A 26,814-nucleotide genomic window follows, 5' to 3' on the forward strand; every position below is an offset into this window, starting at 1 on the left:
CACCCAGACTGGAGTGCAATGGCGCAATCTCAGCTCACTGCAACCTCTGCCTCCCGGGTTCAAGCGATTTTCCTGCCTCAGCCTCCCAAGTAGCTGGGACTACAGGCACCTGCCATCATGCCCAGCTAATTTTTTTTTTTCTTGGAGACAGAGTCTCGCTCTGTCGCCCAGGCTAGAGTGCAGTGGCATGATTTCAGCTCACTGCAAGCTCTGCCTCCCAGGTTCACACCATTCTTCTACCTCAGCCTCCCGAGTAGCTGGGACTACAGGCACCCACCACCACGCCCAGCTAATTTTTGGTATTTTTAGTAGAGATGGGGTTTCACCGTGTTAACCAGGATGGTCTCGATCTCCTGACCTCGTGATCTGCCCGCCTCAGCCTCCCAAAGTGCTGGGATTACAGGCATGAGCCACTGCGCCCGGCCAATTTTTGTATTTTTGTAGAGACGGGGTTTCACCATGTTGGCCAGGCTGGTCTTGAACTCCTGACCTCAGATGATCCGCCCGCCTCAGCACAAGATTTTTTTTAACCTCCTATTTACCCCACTTAAACTAAATCCAGAGTTTTAAATGGAGAAACCACACCATGCAAATCTTAAGCCAAAAAAGAAAGTGTATCTAAAGCCATACTTTCTATATGGTCTTCTAAGGTACTCTTGATTTCCTCTCATTGTCTTCCTTTATGACTTCTTCTCCTGCTTTGTTAAATGCTATAACTATATAACATGAAGACGTATCATATTAAAGTTCTCTGTGCATAACTTAGACTGCTTCAGAGAAAAGGGTTTAATAAATTCTTATAATGTAAATCAGGATATTACTGCATTTAAAGAACAAAATTCTAGAAAAAAAAATTATCTCTATATGCCAGGTATGGTGGCTTACACTATAATCCCAACACTTTGGGAGGCCAAGGCAGGAGGATTGCTTGAGGCCAGGAATGTGAGACCAGCCTGGGCAACATAGCAAGACCCCTGTCTCTACAAGAAAAAATTAAAATTAGCTGGTCATGGTGGCACATCCCTGTATTCCCAGCTACATGGGAGGCTGAGGCAGGAGGATCACTAAAGCCCAGGAGTTCAAGGCTGCAGTGAGCTGTACTTGAGCCTGGGCAACAGAGCAAGACCCTGTCTCTTAAAAAAAAAAGAAAAAGATTATCTTTCTTAAAAGGAATTAATTTTTTAAAACACTTCCTATATAGGTAGAAACTTCATTTTGTTTATTTTGCTACTCTTGGCTTACATAGAAGAAATAAATGAAAAAAAGAGGCTTAAAAGGACATATTCCCAATAGTAATGTTCAGCACATACCTTGAGTACAACTACTCTGCATCTATAGCATTACTAATGAATGCACATTGGTACTCTAATAGATTAAGTCATCAAAGAAATGTTGTGCTATGTTTTAAATAAAATCTAAAATGAGCTCTGGAAAGTATACTGGTCATCTGGTCCAGAAAGTATACTAGTCAACTATTTAAACAAAGTTGGTAGAAAAGTCTCCTGGTTAACCTTCAGTTAATTAGAATACACCACTCTCCCAAAACACTGATTAAAGTTTTATACTATTTTCTTTAAAATGTTATTAAAAAGACAAACAGCAAAATACTTTCAATATCAGTAACTCCAAAGATAATAGGTTAAAAGCAAAACAAATGCATACCTCCGATAAATCAGAAGATGACTTTTTCCTTTTTCCTTCTGTGATGATTTCTACAAAAACCAAAGACGTGGTAAAAATTATCGTTTAACATCTAAATGAGATAAACAGTTTGACAAAGGAGATTCTTTCACATTCATCCTGTTTTAAATTGACTTGTTAGATTTAGAATTTACACATTTTACAGAAACTGAAGGGCTAAACATAAAAGTCAAAAAATAACTACATGTGTCAGAAGAATAGCAGATTCTCACAAAATATCTCCAGTAAAATATTTATATATATAAATATATATATAATGACAATAGAAAAGAAAGAGGAAAACTTGGCTCTAAGAACTAAACAGAAATTCCCTGACCAAAGACCTCACACCCAGTAGTAGAACCATTTGATCAGACAAATTCTTATAATGGGGGAGGTAGAAGCAGGTGAAATTCTAGAAGTTAGAAGTTGAGAATATTCTATAAAAACACTTTCAGTTCTACTACATATCTAAGCATGCTGGGCAACTGGGAACAGCTTAACTCTCTTTTACTCACCAACATTTTTCAGACTTGCTGTGGATTTTTCTGAGTTATAACTTCCAACCAGCAAACATTAATTCAATGTCTATTATGTGCCTGACACTGTGCTAGGCAATGAGTACAGTATAGTGGGCAAATTAGGCAGTACAGTATAGTGGGCAAATTCCAAACTTTACTGGAACTTACAGTCTACTGGAATATATCACAGATTTTACTAAAAAAATAAATGGCAGAGATTCAACATATGGTCACCTGCTTGTGACAAATGCACGACTGCAATTCCATAGGAAAGGGATGATTTTCAAAATGATGCTGAGGCAATCTGATAACCAAATGGGGGAATAACACCCTTGACTACCTCACACCATACACAAAATTAATTTGAAATGAATCATAGATTGAAATGTCAAAGATAAAAACAAAGCATCTAGATTTAAGTAGGAGAATATCTTCATGACCTTTGGGTAGGCAAAGATTTTTCAAAGAGGACACAAGTAGTCCTAACCACAAATGAAAACGTTAATAAACTGTACTTCATTAAAATTAAGAACTTCTGATCCTACTGTAGCTCATGAGCATGATGACTGGGTGTTCACACGCATCTGTGAGATGTGCCACCTTGAACCTTGTTACCAGGTCAGCGTATTACCCATCTGACATGAAAGAAAAATAAAGAACCACACTGGATTAGCATGTTTTTTTGTTTTGTTTTGTTTTGTTTTTGAGATGGAGTTTCACTCTTATTGCCCAGGCTGGAGTGCAATGGCGCAATCTCGGCTCACTGCAACCTCCACCTCCCGAGTTCAAGCGATTCTTCTGCCTCAGCCTCCCGAGTAGCTGGGATTACAGGTATGCGCCACCATGCCAGGCTAATTTTGTATTTTTAGTAGAGGCGGGGTTTCTCCATGTTGGTCAGGCTGGTCTCCTGACCTCAGGTGATCCACCCACCTCGGCCTCCCAAAGTGTTGGGATTACAGGCATGAGCCATCGCGCCTGGCCTGGATTCGCTTTGAAAAAGAAAAAAGAAAAAAAAAAAGGTCAGGCACAGTGGTTCATGCCTGTAATCCCAACACTTTGGAAGGCCAGGGCATGGGGATCACTTGAGCCCAGGAGTTCGAGACCAGCCTGGGCAACACAGTGGGACCCCATCTCTATAAAAATATTTAAAAAGTAGCTGGACATGGTAGCACATGCCTGTAGTTCCAGCTACTCAGGAGGCTGAGATGGAAGGATCACTCGAGCCTGGGAGGTTACAGCTGCAGTGAGCCATGACTGCAACACTGCATTCCAGCCTGGGTGACAGAGTGAAACCCTGTCTCAGATTAAAAAAAAAAAAAAAAAAGAACTTCTGTTCATCAAAAATCATCAAGAGTGAAAAGGCATGTCAAGAATAAAAGAAAAATATTTATAATACATGTATTTGTCAAAGAATTCATAACCAGAATATATAAAGAACTCCTACAAAGCAAAAGCAAGATAATCCTATCTTCAAAATGGACAAAAGTCTGAATAGGCACTTCACAAAAAAAGAATATCCAAATGGCCAATAAACATATAAACAGGTGCTCAATTTCATAATCACTAGGGAAATGCAAAATTAAAATGGCAATGAAAACCATTAAACAGCCTTTAGAATGGGTAAAAGTAAAAAGATTGACAACACCAAATATTGGTGAGAGACTGGAACTCATATACTCTTGCTAAGAGTGTAAATGAGTACATCTGCTTCACCAGCATCTACTGAAGTTAGACACCTGCCTATGCAATGTCCAACAATTTACACTTTTAGATAAATAACCAACAGAAATAAGAATATTCAGGTATTTTTGTTCTTAATATCCAAAAACTGGAAACAACCCAAATATCCATCAAGTATGGATAAACACATTCATATAATGGAAAACTATATAGCAATAAAAGATAATGAATTACTGCTACGCACAATATGGATACATCTCTCAGGCATGCTCAAAGGAAACCAGATGCAGAAGAGTATATGATTCTATTTCTCTGAAATTCAAGAAGAGTTAAAATAAACCTATGGTAACACTAGTTAAAACAGTGATGGGGGCCAGGCATGGTGGCACATGCCTGTAATCCCAGCAGTTTGGGAGGCTGAGGTGGGTAGATCGCTTGAGCTCAGGAGTTTGAGAACAGCCTGGGCAAAAGGGTGAAACCCCGTCTGCATAAAAAAGTACAAAAATTAGCCGAGTGTGGTGGTGTGCACCTGCACTCCCAGCTACTCAGTAGGCTGAGGTGGGAAGATCACTTGAACCAGGCAGTTGAGGCTGCAGTGAGCCATGATGGCACCACTGCACTCCAGCCTGGGCAACAGAGCAAGACACTGTCTCAAATTAAAAAAAAAAAAAAAAAAAAAAAAGTCACTGAACTATACACTAAAGATATGTGTATTGTATGGTACTTAAAATCAGAAATAATAACTAATGAAATATAGACTACCCAGAAATCTATATTGCTGAAATGGTTTCTTCTAAGTTCATAATACACAGCATTAGTTTCACTATATGCATTTGCTGAGAAACCATGTAATGTTTTCCTGACCTAAAAAATTATTTTTGGGCCAGGCGCGGTGGCTTATGCCTGTAATCCCAGCACTAATGGGAGGCCGAGGTGGTTGGATCACTTGAGGTCAGGAGTTCGAGACCAGCCTGGTCAACATGGGGAAACACGTCTCTATTAAAAATACAAAAAAAAAAAACTAGCTGGGTGTAGTGGCAGGTGCCTATAATCCCTGCTACTCAGGAGGCTGAGACAGGAAAATCGCTCAAACCCAGGAGGCAGAGGTTGCAGTGAGCCAAGATCACACTATTGCACTCCATCCTAGGCAACGAGGGCAAAATTCCATCTCAAAAAAAAAAAAATTATTTTCAACTCTACACTTAAGCTTTTGATAACTTCAAATAATTTAAATAAACTAGTACTCAAGTTGACTACCAAAAATAAAGAATTTTTTAAATAAGTGATAAGAAAGTATCCTGTAGAAATTCATTTTCTAGTCAATTTTAAATTTAACAAAACACATATCTACATATACACAATGGAATACTATTCCGGAATGAAAAAGGAATGAACTCACGTCTTTTACAGTAACACAGAACTGGAGACCTTCATCTTCAGTGAAACAACTCAGATTAGAAGCTCACACCTATAATCCCAACACTTTGGGAGGCCAAGGCAGGATGACTGCTTGAGCCCAGGAGTTTGGGACCAGCCTGCACCACATGGTGAGACCCTGTCTCTAAAAATATTTATTTGAATTAGCTGGGTACAGTGACACCACCTGCGGTCTCAGCTGCTTGGGAGGCTGAGGTGGGAAAATCGCTTGAGCCCAGGAGGTCAAGGCTGCAGTGAGGCATGTGGAGAATCGCTTGAGCCCAGGAGGTCAAGGCTGCAGTGGGCCGTTTTTGCACCACTGCACTCCAGTCTGGACGACAGAGCGAAACCATTTCAAAAAGAAAAAAGAAAAAAAAAGAACTCAGAAAGTCAAATACCACATATTCTCACTATAAGTAGGGGCTAAATAATGTGTATACACATGGACATAGAGTGTGGGGTAACAGTCATTGAAGACTTGGAAGGCTAGGAGCAGTGCAGTGAGGGATGAGAAATTACTTAATGGGTACAATGTACACTATTTAGGTGATGATTACACTAAAAGCCCAGATTTCACCACCACACAATATACCCATATAACAAAGCTGCACTTGTACCCCTTAAATTTATACAAATAAAAAAGTACATGTCATTTTAAAAGGAATATCAGTTCCTTAAATTTTAATTTACAAATTTATATCCCAAAAATATCTCACTGGGTTAAAAGTGCTTCCATCCTGTTTTGTAGTATGTTCCCCTATTTCCTTTCATTAATGCTACTGTGAATTCCCAAATATTTATGTTTTTTTCTTCTTGGCCAACTTTGTCTAATAAAAAAATTTACAATTTTTTTATAGCTGACTTGCTCCATCTTATACCAGGTTAGCTCTGGAGTGTTTAAATAAGCATATGATGTGCCTCGACTTGAGACTGTATGGTATAGTTACCATGCTCAAGAGTACATATTTTAAAGCTAGACAACCTAAATTTGTATCTCGGCTTACTAGTTGTGACTTCTCTGAGTCTCAGTTTCTCATCTGTAAAATGGGGGAGAATATCTGCCTTTTTAATCGTTAAGATTAAAGCATGATAGTCCATATTAAGGCATTTAGCATTATGACTAACACAGTTAGTGCAAAAGAAATGGTAACTATAACATTTTATAGTCAAGTATCTCCCTTTAAAAGACTGCAGTATATTAGCATTAGCATATAGGAAAATCTCTCCAATTACTCTCATTCTAAATCTATGAGTCAAAAAACTAAAAGCATAACTTTTCCCACTCATTCACTTATTTATTCCATAATTTTTTTTTTTTTTTTTTTGAGACGGAGTCTTGCTCTGTCACCCAGGCTGGAGTGCAGTGGCACGATCTCGGCTCACTGCAACCTCCACCTCCCAGGTTCAAGCAATTCTCCTGCTTCAGCCTCCCCAGTACCTGGGACTACAGGCAGCAAGCACCATGCCTGGCTAATTTTTTATATGTTTAGTAGAGAGAGAGTTTCACCATATTGGCCAGGCTGGTCTCGAACTCCTGAGCTCAAGTGATCTGCCCACCTTGGCCTCCCAAAGTGCTGGGATTACAGGCATGGGCCACAGCACCCAGCCTATTTATTTGACATAATAGTAATTATCATTGCCTGGAATTATGCTAAGTGCTTTACACAAATTATTTTCCTTAATCCTTATATCATGAAATCAATAACGTATAATCTCCATCTTATAGATTAAGAAATTAAGATTTGAGGAATCCAAATAACTTGCCCAACGTTACCATAGTGATCCGTCACCGGTCATATTCCAGAGATGGTACTCTAAACCAGTACACTCTAGGCATACTGGATGCTATGGGGAAATAAAATTAATGACAGTCCCTGTCACAGTGTTAATAGTATAGAAGTAGACATTAGACAACTCAGCAAGCTAGAATATATGATGGAATCTGATAATTATCATATAAGAGGCATAAAGACCAACAGAAGTGCAGAAACAGGCATAAATTTAAGTTTGAATTAATCAAGGAAATGGTTCTTGGAAAGGCACAACTGAACTGGGCTTGGGCCGGGCATGGTGGCTCATGCCTATAATCCCAGCACTTTGGGAAGCCGAGGTGGGAGGATCGCTTGAGGCGAAGAGTTCAAGAACAGCCCAGGTAACACAGTGAGACCCCACCTTTAGAAAAACTAAGTTTTTTAAAAAAATAGCCAGGCATGATAGTGCGGGCCTGTAGTCCTAGCTACTCCGGAGCCTGAAGTAGGAGGATAGCCTGAGCCCAGGAGTTCAAGGCTGCAGTGAGCTATGATCGTGCCACTGCACTCCAGCCTAGGCAACAGAGCAAGATCCCACCTCAAAAAAAAAAAAAAAAAGAGCTGGGCTTTGAAGAATAAGGTTTAGACAGGCAGAAATGGGTGAAGCCAGGCACAACCCAAGGGTGATTTACCAATATAAGCACACACGAACTAGGATGAAGCAGACCACATCAGCCGGATTCATAAATTACTGAAAACCCAAATGAAAGTTATTCATCAGGAAGGCATTATAACAGAATTCTAGTCTGGATCTTTGGAGCTACTCAATCTTATTCATAACCCATTCTCTGTGTTACCATACCCCCTTAATTTACTTTTCAATCCTCTGCCTTCCATCATCAAGCCTAGGAATCACCACCAAGACGTCAATCCCTATAGCCTATCACCTTCTTATTATCACACCTCATATAATTGAATTCTACCCCCTCATCTACATCTTCTTCATCTCTTCCCTAGTTTACCAAATTCTTTTCCAAAGTCAATACAGTTTCCTTAAATTTTGAATATTTTCCTTGAACTTCTCCTCCACCTTAGGTTAACTAAATCCTAGCTTTTTATTAGATATATTACTTTGTTAAAACTCTCCCACTTATAAAACAGAAGTAGAGATGAACAATCTCCATTGTTTCCTTTGGGGGGAAGACAAAAAAAAAATCTCCTTCCCCACCGCCACCATCTCCCATTAATATTCTAACTTTATTACAATAATTCCTCCTTTAAAATTAACATAAATTGGATACATTCCTGGCTGGGCACAGTGGCTCACACCTGTAATCGCAGCACTTTGGGAGGCCAAGGCAGGTGGACCATGATATCAAGAGATAGAGACCATCCTAGCCAACATGGTGAAACCCCGTCTCTACTAAAAATACAAAAATTAGCTGGGCATGGTGGCACTCACCTGTAGTCCTAGCTACTCAGGAGGCTGATGCAGGAGAATCGCTTGAACCCAGGAGGCAGAGGTCGCAGTGAGCTGAGATCATGTCACTGCACTCCAGCCTGGCGACAGAGCGAGACTCCATCTCAAAAAAAAAAAAAAAAAAAAAATTGGATATATTCCCTTGCCCATATTTATGACTGCCATCTACTGACCCAAGATCCTCTCCAACATGTCTAGAATACTCTGATTCTTGGTTCATAGTTTACGTATCATCAAAATTCACCATCATTCTGAAGCACTAAAACATCCATTAATCAACTCACTCAAAACAATGGACTCATCTTCATTTAATGGTACAAACTTCTACATATCTCCATTTCAGCAATACGCATTCAAGAATGGCTTTAAGGAGGCCAGGCGCAGTGGCTCACGTCTGTAATCCCAGCACTTTGGGAGGCCGAGGCAGGCGGATCACGAGGTCAGGAGATCAAGACCATCCTGGCTAACATGGTGAAACCCCATCTCTACTAAAAATACAAAAAAAAATTAGCCAGGCGTGGTGGCGGGCTCCTGTAGTCCCAGCTACTCGGGAGGCTGAAGCAGGAGAATGGCATGAACCCGGGAGGCGGAGCTTGCAGTGAGCCGAGATCGTGCCACTGCACTCCAGCCTGGGGGGCAGAGCGAGACTCCGTCTCCAAAAAAATAAAAGAATGGCTTTAAGGAAAACTGTTCCTTACGGCTTTAAGGAAAACTCTCAAGTTCTCAAATGCAAACCTTTCATTCTATATACTGTCTTCCTCACTGCCACTAAATCCACTCTTTGCCCTTATATCTTGCCACACCCTTTAAGTAAAATTAAACTCATTTTTCTTCCAAACTCTTGCTCTTGTACTGCTTGGCACTACTAAGTCACAAAGTATTAACAGCTCCAACTACTATAAAACTCACATTTGCTATAACTAAGACTGCAGTTAGCTATAACTAAGCTATAACTAAGACTGCAAGCGTACTTAATACATATTCATCCCTAATTGACCTATCTTGCATTCCCAGTACCATTTAAAAGCCCCTTTCTCAAAAAATTACCTTATTTCATTTTAGAAGCCAAAACTGCAATATCTTTACCTTCTCAAGATTTGTCTATATCTTTATCCATCTTTTCTCCTTTCCCTATATCTCACCAAACTGTTCTTTGATGTCATCCCTCTCTCCCATTTCTTCTGGGACCTCACTCCATTATCCCCTACCTGATATATATTCAATCTTTCCCTCTCCACCCCTTTCCCACTCCCTACCAACCTGATTTAAGTCTCTCATATTCTTTAAAAAACAAGCCTTTCTACCTAATTTCCTACTCAAGCTTGTTCTAGAAATCTTTCCTTCCCATCTCATTTTCTCAGCTTACTTTTGCTGCCCCATTTCCTCACTGCCACTCATTCCTCTAGCCTGTTGAAATCTGGCTTTTGTCTACTAGTCTACTAACCACTCTTACCATCAGTAAAAGTAGCTTCCTAATTGCCAAATCCAGTACCCTCATGCTACTTTAACTCTCTGAAAGGCTAACATTTTTTTTACTCTCCTCCCTTTCTTCCCGAACCTGTCACAATCCTAATCAGCCTAACCGCTTAGTAATATCTCTTCCTCCCCACTTTGAAATTAGTTGTATGTGATTTAAGACCTTCCTCACTCTATACTATTTTTTTGTGGGCAATTCCATTCATTCCAATGACTTCAACTAAGATTGCTGCAAATAATGCAGCTTTATCATAACTGTTAAGTTCTCATCTTGAGCTTCAATTATCATTCATTACACTTCCAATGCAAAGCAAACATCACCTGGACCTACTGAAAGATTTAAGAAAGTTATACCATCAGGGACACTAGTAGCAGTAAATGAAGTTAAAACTATAGATTTTGTAATTAGAGACCACATTTTGAATTCTGTTCCTTACTAGCTATTACTAATCTTTATCCTGCCCCTAAATCCCGGTTTTCTCATCTGTAAATGAAAAACAATTACCTTATAAGGCTTTTGAAAATATCGAAGTTTGTAAAGTTCTTAGCACAATGTCTAGTGCCTAAGTACTTAAAGAACTTACGTTATCCTTAACTACAAATGAGAGTGACACAGGCCTCCAAGAATGTTGCCTGAAGCAATCAGTTGAAAACTGGTTCAAATTTACTTGACGTTTCCTATTTTGATTCAAAAATTCACTTGAAACTTGCAGTCTATGATTCTAATTTATCTGTGCTGTATTTTTGTTGTTTAACACTTTTAATGGTCATTCTCCCTTGCTCCCACACTTTATCATTCAACTTCAGTGAACCTGTCTCTGATGCCAGCCGTTTTTTAATGTGTATCACCATCTAATATACTGCTTTAAATGTTACAGTTATCAGTTATATGAGTTACAAATACATGTGTTTAGCTTAAACCATCTGGAATTGGGTTTCCGCTACTTGCAACTGAAAAAGTTTTGAGCGGTACACTGTGAACATTTTACAGTTCTTCCTTGTTTAGCAGAAAGTTTAGGGCAGCCTAATGTAGTCTCACAGATAAAACTTCAAATTTTGTGTTTTATTTTATCTTTCTACTGCTACCCACCTTCCTTCTACCTCTTCTTCCTGTTTTATTAATCAAACTCTTCTGCGTACTTAGGAAACTTTGATGACTATAAATGTCACTTCATGGCCGGGCACGGTGGCTCACGCCTGTAATTCCAGCACTTTGGGAGGCCGAGGCAGGTGGATCACCTGAGCTCAGGAGTTTGAGACCAGCCTGGCCAACATTGTGAAACCCCATCTTTACTAAAAGTACAAAAATTAACCGGGCATGGTGACAGGCACCTGTAATCTCAGCTGCTAGGGAGGCTGAGGCAGAAGAATCGCTTGAACCTGGGAGGCAGAGGTGGTAGATTGTGCCACTGCGCTCCAGCCTGGGCAACAGAGCGAGACTCCATCTCAAAAAAAAAAAAAAGGTCACTTCATTTGGGTTCCAGTTAGCAACAACTTACAATGAAATGGCAACTGCATGCCTACAAACATTACACGGAATCTTTCAACCAGCCGATGTTTTATTTCTGAGAATTTATTCAGGAAATTAAATATACACTATTAAGAAAAGCAGAAGCATACTTAAAAATTAATTAGTGCACATCTTAAAACTAGAGGCATACTGGAGAACAGCTAGGTAACATTAGATTTGGGTATGGATTTTATTATACCTTACTTTTCAGAAAGGACAGCTCCAAAAGAGAGATCACGAGAAAAAGAAAACGCTCTCTAGAGATATAACTAACGTAAATATCAATGTCTTTTAAGGATTAACAGCTTTATTATCAAAATCCACTTCCCACAACTACTTACATCAAGTTACTGTGACAAATAAATAAATCTAAGTGTAATCAGGTAAAAAGGAATGTGACTTGTTGAAGTACAAGGCAAATATCTTACCTTCCCTCCTCAAAAATGTATTAAACCTAGATGAAATGCATTTATTTAAAAAAGGTTGTGCATCTCAAAGGAACATACGATCACACCTAAAGTTCTGTGTTAGGAAGCACGCAAATGACACCAGCTAAGCATTGTGCGTTTTCCTAATGTGTCCATTTTACTTAGAGGTTTGGTGGGGGGTGGAGACTATTAACACTCATCAGTTGGAGGCATATACCTACATGTATGTATAAATATACATATATATCATTTATACATGTGCTTTCAAAGGAAATAACTATTATCTCCAGAATATACACCAAGAACATCGATAACATTGGTTGCACATGAAAAGGGATTTCAGGTTTTCAACTGCTTCAAGCAGTGTCCCCAGAGATCCATAATCACTCTCCTTTGCAATTAAGGCTGAAAGCAGTTTGAGATGCACTGCCACAGGGCACTCCTAAATAAATTTGGAATTGTTTTTTGTTGTTGTTGTTTTTTGATACAGAGTCTCGCTCTGTTGCCCAGGCTGGAGTGCAGTGGCGCGATCTCGGCTCACTGCAAGCTCCGCCTCCCGGGTTCACGCCATTCTCCTGCCTCAGTCTCCTGAGTAGCTGGGACTACAGGTGCCCACCACCACGCCCGGCTAATTTTTTGCATTTTTTAGTAGAGACGGGGTTTCACAATGTTAGGCAGGATGGTCTCGATCTCCTGACTTTGTGATCCGACCGCCTCGGCCTCCCAAGGTGTTGGGATTACAGGCGTGAGCCACCGCGCCCGGCCAATAAATCTGTAATTGTTAACTGTCTCTGCAGAAATCAACGGTACCATCAGAAACAGAAAAATGAAATGAAATAATTGATTCATTGGGCGTTCGTTTGTGTACTGGACTGTAAGCATATGAGTCCTCGTCCTCTCCTCCTACCATCCATAGGACTTAACACAAGGACTTGAGGACCCCTTAATGGATGAAATGTTTGATAAAAACTTCTCAACTGGGAGGAGCTCTACCTCACGTTTTTATAACTCCACTTTCTTGTTTCCAAGACGTTGTACACAAAACTGAAGATAGTCATTTAAAACAAAGTAACGTCCAAAACAAAAAATATGCTGAAAATAAAAACACAACGAAAGCACGGCTTCAAATCCTTTGTTTGACTTTCCAATCACTTTTGGAAGACGCAGGGGAGGCTGGAAAACAAAAAGGCTATTAGGCGGACCTGTTCAGCAGAACGAGACCCGGAGAGGCATTGTATCAAAGAAAGGAGTCTCCGTTCGCAAGCCCCACCTTTCCTCCCCAGCAGCAGCTACCTGCTGAGGGAAAGAGGAGGGAGAGGGGAAGGGACGCAAAGTCGAGAATCAAAGGAAGAGAGGAAAGTGGGGTCAGGCGCTGAGAAGCCGAAATGAAATTGGAACATTGGTGGAATTACGAGGAAGGCGTGGCAGAGAGTGACAAGCCAACCGGGAAGATCCATGGGCCGATGAGACGCAAGGAGGGTGTTCACGGGAGGAGGGAAAAAATAAAAGGGGTTTTGAGGTGAAGAGCGCCCGAGGCTTCGATGACAGCTCGGACCGGGTCTTCGACTCCAGGGGCGGGGGCGACCCGGGAGCCTTCCATTGTGCGCGCCCCCTCCTCTCCCCGCACCCGCCCTCGCCCCCGCGGCTTCGGGCCGCAACCCCAGCTGCCGCCTGCGCCTCCCGTTTCCTCCGGGTAGGAGACAATATGTTCAGCCCTTCTCCGACCCTTTCTCACCGGATGAAGATGGCCGTCGCCCGAGCTTTCTCTTGTCCATCTTCTCCCGCTGCTGAAATTTCAGTTGCAGGCGCTGTCACCTCAGGACCCCTCCGGCTTGGGAGAGGGAGGGGGAGGGGAAAGAAAAAAAAAAAAAGCCAGCAAAGTGCGAAGCGCGCTTGCGCAAGAGCAGTCGCCTGCCCTTCGACCGGAAATCAGCCGCCCCTCCCACCTTCGACCGGAAATCACTTCCTGGGACTTTTCACTGTGGGCTGCCTCTTCCAGCGTTTTTTTGGTGGCGTTTATTTCATGATCTGAGCCCTTCTGGGGAGGTGAACCACCTGGGTGCTCGATTTTAGCTTTGTTGACTTTGAAGATTAGATTGACAAAAATTAAAAGGGAAAAACAGGAACTCCTCCGGTTCACTGGATCTCGCGAGGTGGCCAAACAACTATGAAAACAAAACGTCAGCGTTTGCAGTATTACATCCCTCACAGCCTCTCTTACATATTTGCCCCCAATGCCTTTCCTCGAACTCAGAAACCAAAAGATTTTAAGATGGCAAAATCACCTAATAATAGCCTAGCTATTAGTTTAGCATTTGCTGTGGAAATATGTCAGCAGACGAGGAAAAATGTCTTAGGATTCCTTTTTAAAATTCGAACTTGTGATTTTTAAAGTTCCTTAAAAGAAAAGCTAGAACTTAATTTTTCAATAACTGAAATGCTGATATGACAGAAAGTGGGTGGCTATAAACTGGAATTTGTTCAATTAACATTTACCACGATACTTAAGGGACTAACCCAGTCCTCAATGAACTCAACGTCTGGTACTATTGGCCTGATTATCCCTAATGGCGCATATCTGAATAATTTTTAAATGCACGTGTAAGCTTTCATGACGATTTAATCACAAGTTTAACAAAATTCAGCACAGTGCTCTAAGCAGGGAAAATGTTTCTGGCATGTTCCAAGCCCGAAGGGACTCTGGAAGTAGGGTTTGATTCCCAAGCTGGCCCCTTTATACCCCTAACGCCTATCCCTCCAACCCCCATCTGCCATCCTAACGGAGTCAATAAAGGGATCGGCCCAACTCGTCCACTAGAGCAGTCCCCTTCATCGTGAGTCAAGCCTTCTTAATTATAATGTGGTCAGTCCGCAGGTAGAGGTAAGGCCCCAGGTGTTGTGGGGTGTTGGGCCTGGGGAAGTGTTCTACATGGCAGGAATGACTGCAAAGCAGAAATACTTTAAGTCTTGCTGGGATTGAAGTTTACTGTAAGGATTTCGTTTTATTTGGTTAATTTCTGTTTAACAAAAACATTGCTTTCTGAAAAATAATTGAATTTTCAGTTTCCTCACAAATTAACTTTTTTTTTTTTTTTTGAGACAGAGTCTCGCTCTGTCGCCCAGGCTGGAGTGCAGTGGCACAATCTCGGCTCGCTGCAGGCTTCACCTCCTGGGTTCACGCCATTCTCCTGCCTCAGCCTCCCGAGTAGCTGAGACTACAGGCGCCCGCCACCACGCCCGGCTAATTTTTTGTATTTTTTAGTAGAGATGGGGTTTCACCATGTTAGCCACCATGTTCTCGATCTCCTGACCTCGTGATCCGCCCGCCTCAGCCTCCCAGAGTGCTGGGATTACAGGCGTGAGCCACTGCGCCTGGCCGAAATTAACTTTTTTAACTAAAGAACTTAACTGACTCTAAAGTCAAGCTGGGCCGGACACAGTGGCTCGCGTCTGTAATCCCAGCACTTTGGGAGGCCGAGGCAGAATAGCTTGAGCCAAGACATTCCAGACCATCCTGGGCAACAAAGCAAGACCCCCCTCTCCACAAAAATATACAGGCCAGATGCTATGACTCACCCTTGAGCCCAGGAGTTTGATACCAGCCTGGGCAATATAGTGAGACCTCCTCTCTACAAAGAAAATTAAAAACTAGCCACACGTGGTGGTGCATGCCTGTAGTCCCAGGTTCTCAAGAGGCTAAGGCAGGCAGATCACTTAAGCCCATGGAGTTAAAAGTTGCAGTGAGCCTTGATCAGGCCACTGCATTCCAGCCTGGGCGACAGAGCCAGACTGTCTCGGAAAAAAAAAAAAAAAATGACCCGGGCACGGTGGAGCACACCTATAGTCCCGGCTACTGGGGAAGATGAGATTTAAGGATTACTTGAGTCCAGGACTTTGAGGCTGCAGTGAGCTATGATCGCTACACGGTACTGCGGCCTGGGCGACACACAGATACCCTGTCTCCAAAAAAAATAAAAAATAAACTTCCCAGACGATTCTGTTGCATACTCCAATTTGGTAAAACCAACACTTAGTGACATCTCCTTTTTTCTTTTTCCTACCTCTAATATTCTTTTTTCTATGTGTCCTTGCCTCTGGTGGATTAAATGCAACTTTTTTGTTTCCTAGGGAGAGGTGAACAGTGGGGAGGGACATTATGTACTTTCATCTTATTTTGAAATTTCTACAGATATAATTTCACAACCACTATTATTTTCTACAATTTACTAAATGGAATTGTAATACAGGCATTATTATTTTTCTAAAAAACTGCATAATTGCTTTCTGTGTTGGGAAAAGAAAAATAGTGCTGCTTTTGTACCAAAACAGTATTCTTTCTTTCAAACATATTTTCTAGAGGTTTTTTGTTTTGTTTTGCTTTCCTAAATATGAAAATAAATGAAAACTTATTGTAAAAAAAAAAACTATCATTAGATATTTTTAAATATTCTGAGTAAAAGTATTCTCCATTCTGTGCTTCTTAATGGCATGGTATATACAAAAGGACCTTGTTCCTAAATATAAAAAAGGATTATAATTACTGTATTAGATTATTACTCTGTAACCAGGGGATTTCCTAACTTCTCTGATTATAAAATTACTTCTTATAAAAGCTTACTAATCACCTGTGAAAAATGTAAATATTGTTAAATGTAACCACTTTTGATCCTAGAAAGGAAAGGGGTTCCTTAAAAATCCAAATACGCTAATTAAAGTTATTTGCATCTATGATTCTGGTGTCCCACCCACCCTCTTCTTTAAAGATAATCACACCTAACCTAGAGAAGTCAAATTCAGAGAGATCGAAAGTAGAATGGTGGTTGCTAGTGCCTAGGATGGGGAGAATGGGGAGTTTTTGTTTAGTGGGTATAGAGTTACAGTTTTGTAAGATGAAAAGCATTCTGTGGATGGATGTCAGTAATGGTTACACAACAATGTGAATGTACGTAATGCCTCTGAACTGCACACTTAAAAATGGTTAGAATGGTAAATTTTGTTATGTATATTTTCACAATTGTTTTTTAAGAAATAACCACACCTAGAACAAATCATTACAGCTGTGTCACCACCTAATCCAGGATACTGGAAAAGCCTAATTTCACATTTTCTTTAATGCGTATATGCTGTTCTCCTTTTTTAAAATTTTATTCTGTGTAAAACGACTGGAGTACTTGACACAGGAAACAAAGTGCCTACCAAATGGCCTCACTAAATTTTTGGTAAATGAATGAAATAAAAAGTCAAATACTATGCATTTTTAAATATTTGGTAAAAACTAATCTTGGGGTGGGAGGAGGGTGAGCGTTGTAAAACTACCTATCAGATACTATGCTCGCTACCTGGGTAATGAAATCATTTGTATACCAAACCCCAGTGACACAAAATTTACCCTTGTAACACATTTGCACGTTCCCCCGACCCTAAAATAAAAGTCAAAAAAGGGGAAAAAAAATCTTCTCTCAGGCTCCTGAGCTGCCTCAGTTACTTTGGGCATGCCACTTTACCTTTGAAAGCCTCAACTTCTCCATTTATAAAATAAACATGTTAGCTAAGAATATCAGTAAGGTCCCTTCTAGCTCTAACAGTCTTATTCTTGAAGGTAAACTATTGAAGGAAACCAGAATGTCACCTCAAAATATGCCTTTTTTTTTTTTTTTTTTTCCCTGAGACTGAGTTTTGCTCTTATTGCCCAGGCTGGAGTGCAATAGCACGATCTCAGCTCACTGCAACCTCCGCCTCCCAGATTCAGGTGATTCTCCTGCCTCAGCCTCCCGAGTAGCTGAGATTACAGGCACCTGCCACCATGCCTGGCTAATTTTTGTATTTTTAGTAGAGACAAGGGTTCACCATGTTGGCCAGGCTGGTCTCGAACCCCTGACCTCGTGATCCACCTGCCTCAGACTCCCAAAGTGCTGGGATTACAGGCGTGAGCCACTGCACCAGGCCAAAATATACCTCTTTTATATAAAAATTATTTTTGAGCTGAAGGCAATTAAGGAGGGAAAGCTCGCTCTCTCCTTTTTCTGCCTAAAAGGCAGGACATAAATTCTGTCTAGGCTCTTACCAGCCCAGAAAGCCCCAGACGAATCTGCAAACAAACCTTACTGTATTAGTTTCCTTCTGTAGATTTACATTCCCACAGTTTCTCACCCTTGGAAGCCTAAAACTCTTTCCTTTGTTCTTTCTTCTCTCCAGAAATTTATTGTTCTTCGTTGAAGATACTTACATAAGCCAGAGTTGTAAGCCACTGTTTTGAGTTACTCCGCATTTAGGTTTCTCTAAGGTGATATGCGCTGCATGCATTAATAAACTTCTTTGTTTTTCTGTTGTTACAAGGGTTCATTCCAACTAAGAACTCATGAGGGTTAAGGAAATAATTATTTTTCCTCCCCAACACTATCTTATTCTAATCCAGTCTTTGGAAAATTAAGCATAAAAATTGTTTGATTCTAGGCCGGGCGCGGTGGCTCACGCCTGTAATCCCAGCACTTTGGGAGGCCGAGGCGGGCGGATCACGAGGTCAGGAGATCAAGACCATCCTGGCTAACATGGTGAAACCCCGTCTCTACTAAAAATACAAAAAAATTAGCCGGGCGTGGTGGCGGGCGCCTGTAATCCCAGCTACTCGGGAGGCTGAGGCAGGAGAATGGCGTGAACCCGGGAGGCGGAGCTTGCAGTGAGCGGAGATCGCGCCACTGCACTCCAGGCTGGGTGACAGAGCGAGACTCCGTCTCAAAAAAAAAAAAAATTGTTTGATTCTCTCCCTTTTTATTTTGATGAACCATGTTGAATTTGCTTGAGAGATGGTTTATCTTGATTTGCAAAAGACAAAGCATATATAAATTGATGGATGGAATATTCTTTAAGAATAATTAATAAACCTTTGACATTTATTAAGTTTAGAATTATAAAAGAAGTCTCTAATTTTTCAAAAGCTTTGCATCTTTCTCTTATGTATTAATATATTGCTAGAGGACTTTTAAAGTGTGCTTTACTTCTTTATGTGCTTGGCAAAAAATTGTAAAATTCTAACAATATTTAAGTGTCTACTGTGCACCAGACACTATTCCAAGAACTAGAGATACAGTAGTGAACAAAACAAAGTCCCTGTTCCTGCTGTCATAGAACTTACATTCTAATGGAGAGAAGTAGACAGTAAGCAAACATACGTCAGTTGGTAATAAGTGCCGAAAAAAAAAGGAAGGGAGAGAGTTGCTCTTTCAGATAGACTGCTCAAAGAAAATCACTCTGATGAGATAAAAAGTGGGCAGAAACTTTAAAATAAAAGCCCTATAGATATCTATAATGGGGAGGAATATTCCAGGCTGTGGGCATAGCAAGAGTGAATACCTTTAAAACAGGAGCTTCCTTCACAAATTGACAGCAAAGTAGACCAGGTGCGACTATGGTGAAGTAAACAAGAGAGTGGTAGGAAATGACACCTGAGAAAGAGCTAAGACCCGGATCATGTAACTGGATGAGTAAGCCAGTGAGAGAGTGGTAGGAAATGACATTGGAGAGCTAAGGGCCATGTGAGACCTTGTCGGCCATGGTAAGAACTTAGTTTTCATTCTGAGTGAGAAGGGAGACCATTGAGAATTTTAGTAAGCCTATGCATCTAGACTGTGAACTTCACAGGTCTCAGTTCACTACAACCCTCTTGGGTTGGGCAGGGTAGCTAGAGTGGGCTAGAGTTGGGTATTTCCCTTCCCCCAAGTCAGTTAGGCTCTGATAAAACCCCAGCAGGTTAGCTTCTCATTAAATAGCTTCCCCTGAGGGCAGACCTTGTTAAGAAGAACAAAATGCTCTGGTGTATTTCAAAATGGCTCCTTTTCCCCACCCACTACCAGAGGCATGGATAATCACCCTGAGGACCTGTGAGAGATCCAGGAGCTTAAAAAAAATTGGGGAGCGGGGAAGAGGGAATGGCTAGGTCCCTCTGACTTGTCCACACTGATCCTTCAGGTTTACCTATCCTGGTACTTGTTCCATTGGAGGCTTCAGCGGCTAGTTTCTGCTCTGGTAAGCTGTGATTCTCTACATTCACTTGCTTTCAGTCCCTCCAATTTTGGAGGCGGTAGTATGCCCAGTAACCTTACTTATTTTATGGATCTTATGAAGAAGAGCTGTTGATTTTTGGTTTGTCTAGCTTTTTACTTGTTGTTAGGACTGAGTAGCAACTTCCAAGATTTTTACATGCCAGTCTGGAAACAAGAAGTCAACAAACATCACCACTGAAAATTTTGAACAAGGTTGTGACATCCCATTAGATTGTTTCACCACGGCCTCAATGTAAAACATTTTTGGATTTGCTGGGCGCGGTAGCTCACGCCTGTAATCCCAGCACTTTGGGAGGCCGAGGCAGGTGGATCGCCTGAGGTCAGGAGTTCGAGACTAGGCTGGCCAACATGGTGAAACCCTGTCTCCACTAAAAATACAAAAAATTAGCCACGCGTGGTGGCACATGTCTGTAATCCCAGCTACTTGGGAGGCTGAGGCGGGAGAATAGCTTGAACCTGGGAGGCGGAGGTTGCAGTGAGCCAAGGTCATGCCATTGCACCCCAGCCTGGGGAACAGAGCAAGACTCTGTCTCAAAAAAAAAAAAATTCTTGGATTTTTGAAGCATGGATTTTTGCCGTGCATTGCATCCATTTTCAAGGCTTTTTTTTTTTAAAGGATAGTTAAGTCTGTCAATTATTTACACTTTAGAAAAAGTAAATTAATTACGTAATAACATCTGAGAGAGAGGCTGGGCATGGTGACTCACACCTGTAATCCCAGCGCTTTGGAAAGCCAAGGCAGGAGGATCACTTGAGCCCAGGAGTTTCAAACCAGCCTAGGCAACATAGTGAGATCCCATCTCTAAAAAAAATTTGTTTTAATTAGCCAGGCACAGTGGCATGTGCCTGTAGTCCTAGCTACCTGGGAGGCTGAGGGGGTGCTTGCTTGGATGTCTTAAATCTCTTTTAATATTTTTTTTCCCCTGAGATAAGAAGGTCGAGGCTGCAGTGAGCTGTGATCACACCACCACACTCCATCCTGGGTGACAGAGTCAGACCCTGTCTCTCCAAAATAACACCTGAGATCAGCAAAGACTAGAAGCATTTTTCATAGAAAAGGAAGGAATGGAGAGCAGCGTGGATAGTGCTTTGGACAACCAAAAACCTTTATAAAGTACCTGTTGGGTTAGAGGGGTCAGAGAATAAGATTTAGAAAGTGAGAAGGGAGTTAAGAAATCTTAGACCAGCTTATTGAAGTGGGGAAAAATATTAAAAATTTAGGTGTGGTGGCTCATACCTGTAATCCTAACACTTTGGGAGGCCGAGGCAGGTGGATTTCCTGAGCTCAGGAGTTCAAGACCAGTCTGGCAACACGGTGAAACCTACTAAAATACAAAAAAATTAGCTAGGTGTGATGGCATATGCCTGTAATCCTAGCTACTTGGGAGGCTGAGACAGGAGAATTGCTTGAACCTGGGAGGTGGAGGTTGCAGTGAGCCAAGATCACACCACTGCACTCCAGCTTGGGCAACAGAGTGAGACTCCATCTAAAAAAAAAAAAAAATTAAAAGAGATTTAAGACATCCAAGCAACCACCATTTGAATTTTGCCTTAGGCCTAATAGCAACTCAAGTTGCACTGAAAATCATTTTGAGGGCAACTTATTGGAAGTAGGATGTAGCTTGCCAGTGTCAGTGTTAAGAAATTAAGAAGGGAGAGTGTTAATATATCTGTTAAGAAAGTGCATTTGAGAGTCAGCCTCATACACAATCATTTCTTTGATAGTTGTTTGGCTTTAGAGAAAGCCACTTAACCTTTCAAAGCCTTTTTTCCCCCGCTTTAAGCTCTACCTACAGCAACTAAGTTAACTTCTCATCTAGCCTATTTTTTTCCTTCTCAGACATCAGAATAACTGTATCTTCTAGTATTCGCTGAATTGATCATAATCTCCATTGCCTGATTCACATTTCACTCCTGCTTCTATCTTCTGCCGTTCATTTAACAGCAAAAGTTATTAAATATCTTCTGCAGAAATAAATGAAGACCAACCAAATGAGAAAAGCCTATTTATTCTGAGCCTGCTGTAGCAAGGGAGTCCACCACTATGACTTGCGTTTTGGCAGAGACTCAAGGCAGGCAGAAGAGTAGGAGAGCTGTATAGTGGGGGAAAAAAGAGAAGACTTCACATTTGCCCTGATTGCAAGTTGTCATGGGGAGGCTGTAGGTGAGCTAACTAGAAATGGGGACATCTTGCGTGATTGATTAGGGGTACATATTTGGCTCTCTCTGGTTGGTCTCAAGTTGGAAATAGGGACAAAATTACGAAAGCTGTCAGTTATTAATGAAGTTCTTGCCATTTGGCACCAATTGTTATAGAAGTTACTGGTTAGTTTCCTGAATTTTCACTAGTGATAGAAATCTGGTTTCCTGCCAGTCTGACATACCAGACTGACTTCCTGAGTTGTTTATTGTAAATGAGGGGTTGGCTTCCTGGGCAGGTTGCTGCAGGTTATGTCAAAAAATCCATATTTACATATGGTCTCTCCATTGTCTCTTCATATATTCAGTCTTTCACTGCTTTGAATCATTCACAATTATTTTGAATTGACGTCTTTACCATAGGTTAGAAGGTTAATGTCTTTCTGACATGGTTAATTTAGCATCATGTGCCATAGGAAGAATTTGGCAAGCTGAAATTTTCATTTTACTTTTGCTAGCACTTATATACTATTACTCTTTTAACTTTCAGTGGTTACCAATGACACAGGAGCTGAGCTTCCAAAAATTTATTGAACAATCTGACTTACTAGGAGAACTTAAATATGACTTCAATGAAAAAGATGAATTCAGACACACTGAGACACAAAGGCCTTTTGTCTTTAACTATTATGAAAATGTCCTTGAGAAAAATAGCAAGCGCTACCAGGCCCTTGGCCATTTGCTTGAACAATACATTTATGAGCTTTTGGAGAAAGTGTGCAAATTAGAAAAAGTATATATCCCATCTGAGGCTGATAAAGAAGAACCAAGAAGCTTCTTTTTCATGAGCGAGAAAGCATTAACAAATCACCATTCTGCTCTTCTTATCCTTCTTCAAGACCATGGGGTCTTTCGAGCTGGTCAGTGGAGTCAACAGGCAATAATACATCATGGTCTCCAACATGGAAGTCAGATACCATGTATTCAAATGGCATTGCAGGCACACTATGATGTAATTGTGCTAAACCCCAATGATAATTTTGTGGAACCAAAGGTGGAAAAAGAGTGGAAAGGCCTTTTAACACAAAATATTGAGTCATCTTCTCTAAAAATGGTTCAAGGTGGGAGCTTTTTCTCTCTCCAGCATCCTCCCAAATGCATTCCAAAAAGATGCAGCAACACTCCCGAAGAACACACGGCTTATATATGGGATTACTTCATTTCAAAGACTGAAGGCAAGGATATTGCCTTCATTGTACATGGTTATGGAGGCTTGGTTTTTATGGACTTGCTTGTTCATAGAAGGTGGGAGGTGATGAGCAAAGTATATGCTGTTGCACTTATCGACTCTGAACATCATGTAGGACACCAGCTGGGAAGTGATGTACAATTATTAGCATGGATAAAGCACCACTGCCGTGAATGGGTGACAAGTCCTAAGCCTTTGGATAAACCTGCAGCTACTGTTTTCAAAAAGGAATTTCCTATGGTTTCTGCTGGTACAGAAAAGTACAGCTTAGCCCCTTCCTCTAGCCTTCAGTCAATTTTTAAGTACTTTAAAAAAGCTTTAAAAGCCAGAACAACCATTAATTTCTCTCGAATGCCAATAGTGACTAGAAGCTCTACAAAAAGAAAGCAAAGTGCTTAAACTACTTTTGTCATCTAAGATTTTTTTGTCCTTCTGCAACTTTGCTAATACAGATTCTGGAAGAAAAAAGAACACTTTCAACTCACACACAATATGATGTTCTGGCTTGAGGTTTGATTTGTTACTTTTTATTATTTGGTTTTTATGAGGCAGGGTCTGACTTTGCTGCCCAGGGTGGTATGGAAATCTGGCCTCAAGCAAACCTCCCACCTCAGCCTCCCAAAGTGCTGAGATTATAGGCATTAGCCACTGCACATGGCCATGGCCAGGTTTGTTGCTTTTTTTTTTTTGGCGGAGGAGGAGGAGGAGTCTCTGTCACCCAGGTTGGAGTGCAGTGGCACCATCTCAGCTCACTGCAACCTCCACCTCCCGGTTTCAAGCAGTTCTCCTGCCTCAGCCTCCCAAGTATCTGGGACTACAGGCACATGCCACCACGCCCAGCTAATTTTTGTATTTTTACTAGAGACAGGCTGTTCTCCAGGCTGGTCTAGGACTCCTGACCTCAGGTGATCCACCCACCTTGGCCTCCCAAAGTGCTGGGCTTACAGGCATAAGCCACTGCACCTGGCCATTTTGTTGTTTTTTTGAAAAGTGAACATATTCTCTTTTGTAGCCTGTTGATGAACTGGGAATTCAGTGTCATCATTAATATTTTACAGTGTTAGTTAAGTGTGAAGATCTTTCTTTTAAAAAGCTGTGGTTTGATATAATGACAGCAAAATGGCAATTGATAAAAATTAGATATTGAATCAATCTTTGATTTCTATAATAATACCATAGTAAAATTACAAGTGAACATAAAAATTAAACATCATAAGCAAACTGCATTCTTTGTATGTTTGTGTTTTTTGTTAAAATTTGTTGTACTCCCTGTTCATCAGGTCTGAAGAAAAATAAATTTTAAATAAATTTGTTGGTCTTGTGCGTATGTTCACTCACATCTTCAACTAATATCTGAGTGCTTACTATGTGCCAGTCAAGACTAGGTGTTTGGGACACCGTAGCAAACAACCCCAACATTGCCTTTCTCTTTACAGAGTTTACAATGGCTGAGAAATTACAAATGTGAAGAGTGTTAAATAGTAAAGGAGACGGGGCGCGGTGTCTCATACCTGTAATCCCAGCACTTTGGGAGGCTGAGGTGGGCAGATCACCTGAGGTCAGGAGTTTGAGATCAGCCTGGCCAACATGGTGAAACCCCATCTCTACTAAAAATACAAAAATTAGCCAAGCATGGTGGCAAGCGCCTGCAATCCCAGCTACTTGGGAGGCTGAGGCAGGAGAATCACGTGAATCTGGGAGGCAAAAGTTGCAGTGAGCCAAGATCGTGCCACTCCACTTCAACCTGGATGACAAGAGTGAAACTCCATCTTAAAAAAAAAAAAAAAAAAAAAAGGAAATGGTGCCATGGAATATCTACCATGAGAGCTAACCAGCCTTGGGGTTCAGGGAATATTTCCCAAAGAAAATGATGCTTAGTTTGAAGAACAATAGTAGTTGGCTAGGGGAACAAAGTCACAGGCAAATGAACAGCCTACGCAAAGGTGTTCAGGCAGGAGAAAGAAGGCTAGCTCAGCTACAGCTGAAAGACTGAGAAGGAGTAGTATGTTCAGAAATAAATTATTTATGACACTTGTTGATATAGTTTAGATTTGGATATTTGTTCCTACCCAAATCTCATGTTGAATTGTAATACCCAGTGCTGGATGTGAGGCCCTGTAGGAGGTGTTTGGGTCATGGGGGCAGATCCCTCATAGCTTGGTGCTGTCTTCACAATAGTGAGTTCTAGTGAGATCTGGTCATTTGAAAGTGTGTGGTGCCTCCCCCACCCTCTCTCTCTCTTGCTCGTGCTCTGCCATGTGAGTGGCCTGCTCCCCTTCACCTTCTACCATGAATAAAAGCTCCCTGAGGCCTTCCCAGAAGCCAAGCAGTTGCTAGTGCCATGTTGCCTGTATAGCCTCCAAAACCATAAGTCAATTAAACCCCTATTCTTTATAAATTACCCAGTCTCAGGTATTTCTTTATAGCATGCAAGAACACCCTAACACAGAAAATTAGTCCCAAGGAGAAAGATGTTGCTAGAAAGATACCTGAAAATGTGGAAGCAGCTTTGGAACTGGGTAATGGGCAGAGGTTGGAATGGTTTGCAGGGCTCAAAAGAAGACAAGAAGATGAGGGAAAGCTTGTAATTTCATAGAGACCGGTTAAATGGTTGTGACCAAAATACTGATAGTGATATGGACAGTGAAGACCAGGCTGACGAGGTCTTAGATGGAAATGTGGAACTTAGGGACTGGAGCAAAGTTCACACATGTTATGCCTTAGCAAAGAGCTTGGCTGCATTGTGCCACTGCCCTAGGTTCTGTGGAAGTTTGAACGTGAGAGTGATGATTTAGGTATCTGGCAGAAAAAATTTCTACACAGCAAAGCATTCAAGATGTCGCCTGGCTACTTCTAACAGCCTACATTCAAATGTGGGAGCAAAGAAATGACTCAAATTTAAAATTTATATTTAAGCAGGAAGCAGAGCGTGAATGTTTGGGAAATTTGCAAACTGCCCATGAGGTAGAAAAAAGGCTTTTTCAGGAGAGGAATTCAAGTGACCTGTGGAGTAACCCCTTGCTAGAGATATTTGCATAACTGAAAGGGAGCTAAGTGCTAATATCCAAGGCAGTGGGAAAAGTCCTTGAGGACAGACATTTCAGAGACATTTGAGGCAGCCCATCCCATTATAGGCCCAGAGGCCTAGGAAGGAAGAATGGTTTCATGGGTCAGACCAAGGGCCCCAGTGCCCTGTGCAGCCTCAGACACTGCTTCCCACATCCCAGCTACTCAAGCTCTAGCTAGGACTCAAAGGGGCCCAGGTTCAGCTCAGGCCACAGCTCCAGAGGGTGCAGGCCATAAGCCTTGGGGGCTTCAACATGATGTTAAGCCTGTGGGTGCACAGAGTGCAAGAGCTGAGTCTTGGCAGCCTCTGCCTGGATTTCAGAGGATACATGAAAAAGCCTGAGTGGTTAGGCATGGTGGC

At 41.4% G+C, this 26,814-nt stretch overlaps 2 protein-coding genes and 1 non-coding gene across 10 annotated transcripts in view; 2 read left to right on the forward strand and 1 right to left on the reverse strand.

Moving 5' to 3' along the window:
• The window catches only part of SENP7 (SUMO specific peptidase 7), a 203,714-nt gene extending 189,856 nt beyond the window's left edge, over window positions 1-13,858 (reverse strand). For 3 of the 7 annotated variants that reach the window (XM_055381853.2, XM_019024692.4, XM_063703982.1), the window contains exons 1-2: window positions 13,675-13,823; window positions 1,663-1,712 (exon numbers count right to left, since the gene is read on the reverse strand). In XM_055381853.2, the coding sequence (XP_055237828.2) occupies window positions 1,663-1,712; window positions 13,675-13,714 (90 nt within the window). In that variant the 5' untranslated portion in view covers window positions 13,715-13,823. Of the gene's footprint in view, window positions 1-1,662; window positions 1,713-13,674 lie in introns of all 7 variants that reach the window. The other 4 variants (XM_055381850.2, XM_019024695.4, XM_063703980.1 and 1 more) reach the window with 4 other exon arrangements.
• Window positions 2,740-2,842, forward strand: LOC115934225 (small nucleolar RNA U13). The gene has a single exon (XR_004070046.1). It is a non-coding gene; the product is annotated as a small nucleolar RNA U13 (small nucleolar RNA).
• Window positions 13,826-24,692, forward strand: LOC101145040 (putative protein ARB2BP). 2 transcript variants are annotated; one of them, XM_063703983.1, is made up of 2 exons: window positions 13,826-14,820; window positions 22,689-24,692. In XM_063703983.1, the coding sequence occupies exon 2, from the start codon at window positions 22,698-22,700 to the stop codon at window positions 23,784-23,786; it is 1,089 nt and encodes a 362-aa protein (XP_063560053.1). In that variant the 5' UTR covers window positions 13,826-14,820; window positions 22,689-22,697; the 3' UTR covers window positions 23,787-24,692. The 2 variants fall into 2 exon arrangements, with proteins under 2 accessions (XP_063560053.1, XP_004036037.4); XM_004035989.4 differs by lacking the exon at window positions 13,826-14,820 and adding an exon at window positions 19,673-19,961.
• The last annotated feature ends 2,122 nt before the right edge of the window (window positions 24,693-26,814 follow it).

The sequence above is a fragment of the Gorilla gorilla genome, chromosome 2 (genome assembly GCF_029281585.2).
Source record: "Gorilla gorilla gorilla isolate KB3781 chromosome 2, NHGRI_mGorGor1-v2.1_pri, whole genome shotgun sequence".
Classification (NCBI taxonomy): domain Eukaryota; kingdom Metazoa; phylum Chordata; class Mammalia; order Primates; family Hominidae; genus Gorilla; species Gorilla gorilla.

Bases quoted from the DNA above. Each gene is read 5' to 3' on its own strand.
- LOC101145040 (XM_063703983.1), top strand. From the start codon at position 22,698: ATGACACAGGAGCTGAGCTTCCAAAAATTTATTGAACAATCTGACTTA.